General features: G+C 42.9%; 1 protein-coding gene across 1 annotated transcript in view; it reads left to right on the top strand.

The window, feature by feature from the left end:
* IHO1 (interactor of HORMAD1 1) overlaps positions 1 to 10,681 on the top strand; it is a 29,474-nt gene extending 18,793 nt beyond the window's left edge. The window contains exons 5-8 of the mRNA XM_077777332.1: positions 387 to 435; positions 875 to 962; positions 9,035 to 9,138; positions 9,483 to 10,681. Coding sequence (XP_077633458.1) covers positions 387 to 435; positions 875 to 962; positions 9,035 to 9,138; positions 9,483 to 10,622 — 1,381 coding nt within the window. The 3' untranslated portion in view covers positions 10,623 to 10,681. The remainder of the gene's footprint in view (positions 1 to 386; positions 436 to 874; positions 963 to 9,034; positions 9,139 to 9,482) is intronic.
* Positions 10,682 to 10,999: the final 318 nt, after the last annotated feature.

Below are 10,999 nucleotides of genomic sequence, written 5' to 3' on the forward strand. Positions count from 1 at the left end.
GCAGGGGAGGGTCAGGAGAGAGAGGAAGACACAGAATCTGAGGCAGGCTCCAGGCTCTAGCTAGTTGACAGCACAGAGCCCAACGTGGGGCTCAAACCTATGAACTGTGAGATCATGACCTGAGCCGAAGTCAAACACTTAACCAACTGAGCCACCCAGGCGCCCCTAGAGTAGATTTTTAAAAAGAAAATGTGGTTTGCTTTGGCAGTGGTCATGAAAAGTCTATGTCCTTATTTTTTGTGGCTGCACATTAAATTTTTCAGGACTGAGTCTCCCAGCTCTAACCAAGCACTGTTTTGCAGCCTGCCATGTTCATGAAATCGATTCTGTTACATTTTCAGTATTTCACAAAGATTCGTTTTCTTTTTTTTTCTTGCTCATTCTAGTGAGACTGTATACAACTTCATTTCCCATATCAGAGAAAGCATTCACCGGGTAAGTATAGCTACATGTCAAGGAATGAGAACATTTTATATTTTAAGAAGTTTTTTTTTTTAATTTTTTTAATGTTTTATTTATTTCTAGGAGAGAGAGAGAGACAGTGCGAGCAGGGTAGGGTCAGAGAGAGAGGGAGACATAGAATCTGAAGCAGGCTCCAGGCTCTGAGCTGGCAGTCAGCACAGAGCCCAATGCTGGGCTCGAACCCACGAACCGCGAGATCATGACCTAAGCGAAAGTGGGATGCTTAACCGACTAAGCCACCCAGGCGCCCCTATTTTAAGAAGTTTTTAATAGTTACATTGCATTGATCTTAATTCAATATCTTAATAGGATAGCAGTATTTTAACCACCTTTTTTATCATTAAGTGACAATACTCCAAGTTAGTAAAATAAGGCAACAGTCTGAATTCTTTCTTAATTTGGGGTTTCTTAGTTGCAGGCATCTGTGGAAAAGTCTGAGGAACATCTCAGTTCAAGAAGCCAATCTATTTTGGATTGTTTGGAGACTATGGCCAAGACATGTGAGTATCTTGTGTTTGAGGTTATCAGCAGAGGGCACTAGTGAGCAGTGAACCTAACTTTCTGACCCTAGCCATGTTTCTGCCAGTGGTGAGGTTTCACAGTATTTCCAGAGGAGAGGATGGGTACCTAAGATTAGCCTTGAAGAGATGTGGTGCACGCTGAATTCGGTAGTGGGGACCCCTATGTGTGGGAATGTTCCTGGTCCCTAGATGCCCTCTGTGAACCACTAATCCTCCACCCAGTAACCCCACTGCCCCTGGGTAGGCTAGCTCTGCCAGATTTCTCATCTCACTGCCTGAAGTGAATAAGCAGCATCCCTGAGTCCCAAATGAATTGCTAGCTGTGCTGTCTTTAAAGACATTGTTCCCTTAGGACTTAGAAATAAACACTCTGCTCACTTTGGAGTTAGAAATAATCCAGTCACCTCCACTTCTTCTTTCTGTCCTGGTTCTAATGAGAGCTATTTTGTAGTGAATCACAGCATCTTTCTCCATTTCAGTTATAGTTAGTGGTTTGTAACGTGCCATGCTCTGCCAATTATTGATTTATGTTTAGACAAAACCATGGTCCTGGTTTTATGGCAGAAGAGAGCCATTACACAGCTCTCCTTAGGTGGACACCTCTGTAGAACCAACAGCTTCTCAGCTAAATAGCAAGATGATGACTGCATCTGCACTTGTTTGCATTTGTCTGTGTGTTTATTTTTTGTTTCAAACAATTGAAGTCAACTTATTTAAATGCTTTGGGATGGATTGCTCATGATTTACAAAAATTAATGCCTTTGTGTGGCTTAGAAATTAATCTCCATCTGTCTGCAAAGAAAGCACTGTACTGTCTGCTAGCTTCCAACCTGGGTATTCCACACACAGGCCAACTGTGCATCTGTTTGGAAATCAGTTCAGGAAGCCTGGGACTATTACCCTCACAAGAAGTAGCAAGACAAAGAGCAGAAGCAAATCAGGAATGCTTCCTTTGTATAACATGATAGAATAACTCATTTGGAAGTATCCAAGGAGAGTACTATTCCTGCTTTCTACATTTAAAACTAGGTGAAATGAAACAAGGAAGGTTGCAGCAAAAGTGTGACATTCTTAGTCCAGTACAAGGAATGGAAGTGCCCAAGGTCCCAATACAAGATCAAGGCAGAGTGAGGGTTAGAACTGGGCCTGGCTTATAGTAACGGTAGGGGTCCTGATCCTTCACCCCCGATGGTTCCTTTTTAGAGGGTAAGATTCAGGAGAAGGAGTCACATTGATAGGGAAAACAGTAAAAGATACTGTGGCATCATATTAATTAGAAAGCCAGGTCATTCTTGAAAATGAGCACAAGTAGTCTGTCCAGAGTCATTCCTTTTCTTGGTAGGTAGTGATGAGGATCAGGAAGTTAGTCATTGAGAGAAGAACCAGACAAATCCTCTATCATATGGTCTGGCCCAGTCCAGCTGACCAGAAGCACTGAATTTGCCAGTCAGTACATTCTACAGCCTTCAGTATGCACTGACTGTGGCTTGTAAGGGAAAGGGAGAGAGAAAAGATGTGTGAAAGTACTCTCTTGTGCTATTATGTAATTGGCGCCTTCACAGAATGAGGTCATGATATCTTTCCCCAGTCACAGTCTGCCTGTTCAACCAGAAGGATCACTCAAAGGCATCTGATCTAACTCCTCTTGTTCTTTAGCTGAGAACTAAGGACCAGAGTAATAGAGTGAATTGCCAAGGCCATCCACATCCTACTTTAGGTTTAGTTAGGCTTAGCAGAGAGCAGTACCATCTAACAGGTATCAATTCTATTGAAAAATATCATTAGGAAAATAAAAATGAAGGGCTGTATTGAAAATCAGAAAATGTCTCTTTTAGAAAACAGATAACTTTATACATAAAAATGAATTCCACATGAATAAATATATTAAGTATAATTATTAAGTCATAATAAGAGCTATAAGAGGAGCACCTGGGTGGCTCAGCCAGTTGAGTGTCCAACTCTTGATTTTGCCTCAGGTCATGATCCCATGGTTGTGGGATAGAGCCTTGTGTCGACTTCCATGCTAAGCATGGAGCCTGCTTATGGTTCTCTCTCCTTCTGCCCTTTCCCCCCAACTCATGCACATGTGCACACTTTCTCTCTCAAATTAAAAAAACAAAAACTATAAGAAAACATGGACAACATTTTTATAATCTTGGAGTACAGCAGTGTCTTCTTAAGCAAGGTACATATAATCATTAAGAAGAATGAGGTCTATCTTTGCGAACCATGTTGAAATGGAAATATCTATGCATTGTTAAATACTAACAGCAAGGTACTGCTTGTGTGCACATAGTTCACTCCAGGACACATCTTGTGGAGGAGTGTGACCAATCAGTGAAAATTGAGAAGGGTATCCCCCCAAAAATGGGAGACTGAGGAATCTCTTATTATAGATGGAAGCTCCCGGACTTTTCCTCAGGCTCTCATTAGCACAGCAGAGAGAACAAAACCACGTAAAAGGAAAACCACTGGCCATCAGTGCAAAAGCATCAGAATCTTATCTGATGTCGGTAGAGCCGTTGTCAAATCGCTAAAATAGAAATGAATAAAAAAATCATTTTCCAAGAAAACAGTTATTATCCAGAATATGGAAATGGATTTTAAATGGCATTTTACAAAAAAAGCTAAAAATATCTGATGTTTACAGCCAAAGCAAAAATGAAATGAGTCCCCTTCTAAAGAACCACTCATACACACACACGAACACAATCTATAATCTATACATGGATATCCACATTTATCAATGTATCCATGCAAAATTCCAGAAACTGCTCATAATGTTAATTATGTATAATTACTATATGTTCTAAGAAGTAGAACTGAGGTCTGGATGGGAGAGAATGAGTTACTTTTCATTGTATGCCTTTTTATACTGTTAAAGGTTTGAGGGTTTTTTTTTTTTTTAATGTTTATGTTTTAGAGAGAGAGCATGAGCAGGGGAGGGGGAGAGAGAGAGGAGGACAGAGGATCCAAAGCAGGCTCTTCCTGACAGCGAAGAGCCTGATGCAGGGTTTGAACTCATGAACCATGAGATCATGACCTGAGCCAAAGTTAGACACTTAACCAACTGAGCCATCCAGGGGCCACTAAATTATTTTCTTAAATAAAAATTTTTTAAATGTTTATTTTGAGAGAGAGAGAGAGAAAGAGAGAGAGAGAGCGTGCGTGCAAGTGGGGGAAGGGGGGGGCAGAGAGGGAGGAAGAGAGAGAATCCCAAGCAGGTTCCATGCTGTCAACAGGGAGCCAAATGTGGAACTGGATCCCACAAACTATGAGATTATGACCTAAGCCAAAATCAAGACTCAAGTGCTTTTAAATAAATAAATAAATAAATAAATAAATAAAGTCGGGTGTTTTACCAGCTGAACCAGCCAGATGCCTCTTAAATACACTTTAAAAAAAAACCCACAATTTTTTAAAGTTTATTTAATTTGAGAGAGAGAGAAAGAGAGCACAAGCAGGAACAGAGAGAGAGGGAGAGAGAAAATCCCAAGTAGGCACCACACTATCCAAACAGAGCCCGATGCAGGGCTCGAACTCATGAGCCCTGAGATCATGACCTGAGCTGAAATCAAGAGTTAGACGTTTAACTGACTGAGCACCCCAGGTACCCCAAATTAACTTTGTAAAAGGAAAAAAAAAAAGGATAGACTTTGGAAGTAATGAGCTCAATACAAAAATCCTGTGAAAGAGAAGATCCCAAAAGAAAAGATCCCCTTTTGGGGCGCCTGGGTGGCTTAGTCGGTTAAGCGTCCGACTTTAGCTTAGGTCATGATCTCATGGTTCGTGGGTTCGAGCCCTGCGTTGGGCTCTGTGCTGACTGCCAGCCCAGAGCCTNCTGAACCAGCCAGATGCCTCTTAAATACACTTTAAAAAAAAACCCACAATTTTTTAAAGTTTATTTAATTTGAGAGAGAGAGAAAGAGAGCACAAGCAGGAACAGAGAGAGAGGGAGAGAGAAAATCCCAAGTAGGCACCACACTATCCAAACAGAGCCCGATGCAGGGCTCGAACTCATGAGCCCTGAGATCATGACCTGAGCTGAAATCAAGAGTTAGACGTTTAACTGACTGAGCACCCCAGGTACCCCAAATTAACTTTGTAAAAGGAAAAAAAAAAAGGATAGACTTTGGAAGTAATGAGCTCAATACAAAAATCCTGTGAAAGAGAAGATCCCAAAAGAAAAGATCCCCTTTTGGGGCGCCTGGGTGGCTTAGTCGGTTAAGCGTCCGACTTTAGCTTAGGTCATGATCTCATGGTTCGTGGGTTCGAGCCCTGCGTTGGGCTCTGTGCTGACTGCCAGCCCAGAGCCTGGAGCCTGTTTCGGAGTCTGTGACTCCCTCTCTCTCTGATCCTCCCTGCTCACGCTGTCTCTCTCTCTCTCCTAGAAATAAATAAAAGAAACATTAAAAAAAATAAAAAAAAAAAAAGAAAAGATCCCCTTTCCCAGGGGACAAGGAAAGACCATGTGGGACCACAGATAGATGCTTTCTCAGTACTGAATCTGGAATTGAACACTTTTCTTGCCTTCCTCAGTCTCTGCTTTTGTGGTTGGTAACGTTTATTGTTGCTAGGAAACGTTGCTATTTAGGAATTTATCTAGGATAGGATAATTACATTTGCTTCCTACTACAAATATCTGCAAAGATGTCTGGAAAAATATTTGACTAATTGAGTTTAGGAACAGGAATCCAGTACTTGAAACATAAGTAAACAGCCTTTTTCTAATTGGTTGACATATGGAATTTAACTTTGTATTGAGAAATAGGAGAACATTTGCTTTCTAAAAAATTCTTACTTTTTTTATTGTGGTAAAATACACTTAAAATTTACCATTTCTTACTGTTATTTTGCAAGACTCTACTGGCTTGTCTATTTCTGTCATAACAGGCTCTTTCTTGCCTCAGAACTTTGCACTTGCTCTTTTCTCTATCTGAACAACCTTCCCTTAATCTTTGCAGGGTTAACTACTTTTAATTCTTCTGGTTTCACCTTAAATGTCTCCATCTCTGATGACCTTATATGAAGTAGGTGACCCTGCTCTTATTTTTATTATAATCCCTATCATAGCATTTATTACAGTTTTCATTTATTTATGTTCATGTTTGTTTATTGTTATTTTTTCCTTTTCAAAATTGCAGAATTCATGTATATAGTAGACAGTTTTGTTCAAAACTGTTTCTGTGTTCCTAGTACAGTATCTGATAATAATTTTCAGATAAAACTGTAAATCTCCATTGAATGTGTTCAGACACATCAGGAATTCTGTTTCATTTTCTCATTAGAGACCTCCCAGCTGAACTCGGCCTTCCAGCTCTAGACTGGGCAGATTACTCCTGAGATCCCAATCTTAGGGCTTCTCTTCACCATCATTTTGAGGATCCAATTATTTTTTTCATCCCCAGTCTTGGATCCCTTTGCTTCCTGGACTTTGGTTTACAGTTGTATTTGGTGATACACATCTTCCAATAGCTTTCTGAGAAAGTATATGGGAGGTAACTTTTTTTATACATTGCATTTTTGAAAATGACTTCTATCTCCACATGGGTCTAGAATCCTAAGTGAGAAATTCTTTGCCCTCAGAATTTCTAAGGCATGGCTCCATTGTCTTCTAGTTTCAGTTTGGTTATTGAGATGTTTGATGCAATTCTTCTTCTTGATTCTTTATGTTATTTGGGTTCCCCCCACAACTATCCTTTAACGGACATTTCTTGAGTTCTTGAGCCTCATGTTTTCCCTTGATGTTCTTTTCTTTTCTTTCTTTTTTTTTTTTTTTTTTTTTTTTTTTTTTTTTTTTTTTTTTTTTTTTTTTTTTAGTTTTTTAAAATGCCTATTGCCTGGGTTGCTCAGTTGGTTGAGCGCCCGACTTCGGCTCAGGTCATGATCTCACAGTTCGTGAGTTTGAGCCCCATGTCGGGCTCTGTGCTGACAGCCAGCTCAGAGCCTGGAGCCTGCTTCAGATCCTGTATCTCCCTCTCATTCTGACCCTCCCCTGCTCACGCTGTCTCTATCTCAGAAATAAATAAAACATTAAAAAAAATTTTTAATGCCTATTTATTTTTGAGAGAGAGAGAGCGAGCACGAGGCTGACTGGCTTAGTTGGTTAAGTGTCCGACTTTGGCTCAACTCATGATCTCGTGGTTTGTGGGTATGAGCCCCATATCGGGGGCTCTCTGCTGTCAGTGCAGAGCCTGCTTTGGATCCTCTGTCCCCCTCTCTCTCTGCCCCTCCCCAGCTCATGCATGCTCTCTCTCTCTCAAAAATAAATAAGCTTTTTTTTTTTCAAATCTGAAATGTAAGACTCCCCTTAAGAAGGTAATTATTATGTTTTATTTTAAAGAGAAACTCTGAAGTAAATCACTTAAACTTTATGAGATACCATGTGGTAAATTCCTGCCCTTGGCTGATAAGAGAAGACAAAAGACAGAATAATTAAAGCATGGGGAACAAAGCACCTATCAGATTGAGGGAAGTTTTCAAGTAAGATCTAATTTGAGTCTATTATCCTGTCTTTTCAAGCACCAGATGTTACTTTTGTTTTCCTTCCATTTTTCGTGAAGAGTTAAGCATCTTTTGTTACCAAATTGTTTTTTACCCATCTAAAATAAAAACATTTTGTCAAGAATTTTGAAACATCAGGGGCGCCTGGGTGGCTTAGTTGGTTAAGCGTCCGACTTTTGCTTAGGTCATGATCTCGCGGTTCGTGGGTTCGAGCCCCGCGTCGGGCTCTGTGCTGACTGCCAACTCAGAGCCTGGAGCCTGTTTCAGAGTCTGTGACTCCCTCTCTCTCTGACCCTCCCCTGCTCACGCTGTCTCTCTCTCTCTCTCCTAGAAATAAATAAAACATTAATTAAAAAAAATTTAAAAAAAAAAAAGAATCTTGAAATATCCTTTAGATATATGAGAAGATAAAAGGAATCTCTGGTATATTATTCCTGATTATTTGTAAATTATACTTGCTATGCATTTAAGATGTATGTGAACTTATAATAATAGTTTATAGCATATGGCAGATACTCATCAAGTATTTGTTGAATATATGTAAGAGCATCTTCACATGACCTGCCATTTAGAAGAGGATGACAATAATTGATTGCAACACAATGGGTTATTAAGACTGTGTGTGTGTGTGTGTGTGTGTGTGTGCGCGTGCGCGCACATGTGTGTGTTTAAAATCTCTCTATGCCAGGGGCACCTGGGTGGTTTAGTAGGTTAAAAGCTCTCTATGCCAAAGAGAGGAATCAGTATCAGTCCTGAGAGGTTACAACTTGGGTCACCAAGTTCATTACAGCCCAAGTGTAAAGAGGGGATACATAAGTGGAGGGTGATAAGTGATGGTACAGCACACAGCAGAGAGAAGGAGCCCCCAAGCCAGCCAGGAAATGCTATTTTCCAAGGAGGGGACTTCTGAGAGCAGAAGAAAGAATAAGAATGAGTTGCACTGAGGTGGTGGTTGAGGGGAATGGGTAGAGTTGACAGGGGTAGAAGCAGAGATAGACTCCAAGCCAAGGGCATGCACAAGGGCAATGGCGAGAGGGAGATTGCTTAGGAAACAGAGCTCAGAGATGTGGAGGTGGATAGAGAAGGTGAGAGGAAGTGATCCTGGGTCTGATGGCCAATTTAAAGATTTGGACTTTATCCAGTGGCCAGTGTGGTGCCATTGAAAGTTTCAACAAGGGTTTCAGAGGAGGCATGATCATATCTACACTCTCGAGAGAATACTCTGATGACGGGACCAAGAAGGTAGGCCAAGGAGGAGGTTGGTGCCATCATCTGGGCAGGTTTCAGTGTCCCTAGGAGGTGCTGAGATTGAGTCTGCCTTGGCCAGGATGTTCTCGGGAAGGGAAGGAAGAAGAGACAGCAGAGGAACTGCCCTACTCTGGCTTTCTCTCCTCACTAAGGCTGATCTGGGTAGAGTTCTGGGCACTAGCTGAGCAGGCCCAGGCGGCCAGTGCCAGATTTTAGCTCCTTCCTCTCCGCCATTGTGGTCTGGGCAGGGTGGGCATGCCATAGTCTTCGTGAGATAATTGTCATTTTTCTGTATTTAGTGCAAGAGACTGTGCAGGCCCAGAGTGATCTGGTGTTGGGAACTGTGCATGACAAAGGCAACATGGAGCAGGTTGTCCTCGAGATACAGAAGAGATTTGATGCTGTAAGTGTGGATCCCAGCTTCTTTCATCAAGTATGTTTTTGGCTTTGTCACTAAGTCCCAGAGAGACACCTTTAAAGTTGCAATTTTTTTCAACCAAGAGCAGAACCAAGACAGGTCCCTTGTAATGGACCAAGGTAGAGGCCAACTTCCTTCTCAAAGGTTCTCCGGCATGATGTGGGGCGCAGGGGGCCCTGCTCCAGGGTGTTACCATGCCTCCTCTGTGACGCACCCAGCAAAGGAAAGCTGTGGTTCTGCCAGCACATGCTTTGATTGGTTTGCACATTTCACTGTACGTTCTGAGTTGCAGTGTCCATAACTCTTTTCTTTCCACTGTCTTTCCCTAGAGACAAGCAGAATTTATAGAAATGAAGTCCGGCCTGAAGCACCTTGAAGTTTTAGTTGCCCAGCAGAGTAAGGACTTCCAGCAGCTGTGTGAGCAGCTAGGCCAGCTGAATGTGGCCAGTGTCATAGCAGAGCTGAAGAGATTGATTTCAGTCCCTCAGGTACCTGGGCAGGTGAAAGACAGCACTTCCCAGACCTCACCACCTCTGGCTCAGAGCCTCAGCTTCACCAGGCAGGACAGATATGCCTCTGGGGAACCAGTTACGTGGCAAACTCAGGCCCTCCCTGCTGTCTGGAATCTTAATATGAGCTCCCTGCAGCCTGGGGAGTTTGCTGTCTGTCCTGAGGGAGCAAAAAGTGCTGCTCTCCAGGGAGAGGCTGTGCTGATGGCAGCTGGAACCGGCAAAAGAAACAGGCAAGTAAAGGACAAGGCAGTGCAGACCAACTGCAAGAATTGGACTCAGAATAATACCAGCTCTGAGAACCATGGCTCCAGCTCCCCAGGCCACAAAGTGCCTTGTGACAGGAACTGGGTTTCCCAAGGAGCCTCAAGGCTTATACCCTTGGACTTTGAATCCAGCATTAAGAACACCTGCCAAAAATGTCAAGCTGAAGGTGTGTTTTCGTGTGCCCCTTGCGAACAAAAGTTGGTGACTACACAGAAAGGCACAATTATGGAAAGAGGGAGGAAAGGCAAGCAGCAGCAGCCCAGGAAAGCCTGCAGAAGCAAGCTCCTAGCCAGGAAGCAAGAACAAACCCCTAGCAAAGCCTGTGCTTTCAATTCTAAATCTCCTCAGCTTCCAGTTTCTGGCCCACAGAGGCTCCCCCTGGAGCAGCAGGAACCCCTTACTCAGTCCCTGCATCTGTGGGGTGCCAGGACTCCCACAAAACCAGTCAGCCCTGTTCTGAGAGCAACAGTCATGCCCAGTAAGACAGTGAGGGAAGCGCAGGAGAACATTTTGCAGCCCAGTGGGCATTCTTCCCAAGAAAATAGCCTGCTTTCTAAAAGTTCTCTGGGGGACCACCAGATGAGCTGGTTCAGTGACCTCCGCCTTGGAAGTTCACAGTCTCCTCTGTGCAAGGAGCCAGGCAAGAGTATGCTCTATGATCTGGGTTTTGACAGCAGTGATGATGGCTTTTGACCAGCCCATAAACTGACTTCAGCTGATAGTTAATTGGTCTCAGCTTGAAAGACAAATTCTAGAACACTGGGGCTGGCTAACAGCAGAAAGTCCCTGCAGCCTGATTGGAGCCCTCAGGAGGTCAGTGCAGGACAGGTGTGGGGTGGGAGGGCAGCTCTGGCATTCTGGGTAGCAGGTGCTTCCCATGACAGGCATAAGGGATAATTGCATCCTTATTTATTGGAGTGAGGTATGTGAAGATGGTGATGAGCTGGGGCAGCAGCCTCAGTGTAAGGCATCAGGAGGAGGGTGCTGTTTTTGGTGAAAGCAGGGCTGGCCTCCGTATGCATACTGAGTGGCAGAAGGGCTCTCACAGAACTGTTACTGTGGCAGCATGA

The sequence above is a fragment of the Crocuta crocuta genome, unplaced genomic scaffold (genome assembly GCF_008692635.1).
Source record: "Crocuta crocuta isolate KB4526 unplaced genomic scaffold, BGI_CrCroc_1.0 scaffold77, whole genome shotgun sequence".
Lineage (NCBI taxonomy): Eukaryota > Metazoa > Chordata > Mammalia > Carnivora > Hyaenidae > Crocuta > Crocuta crocuta.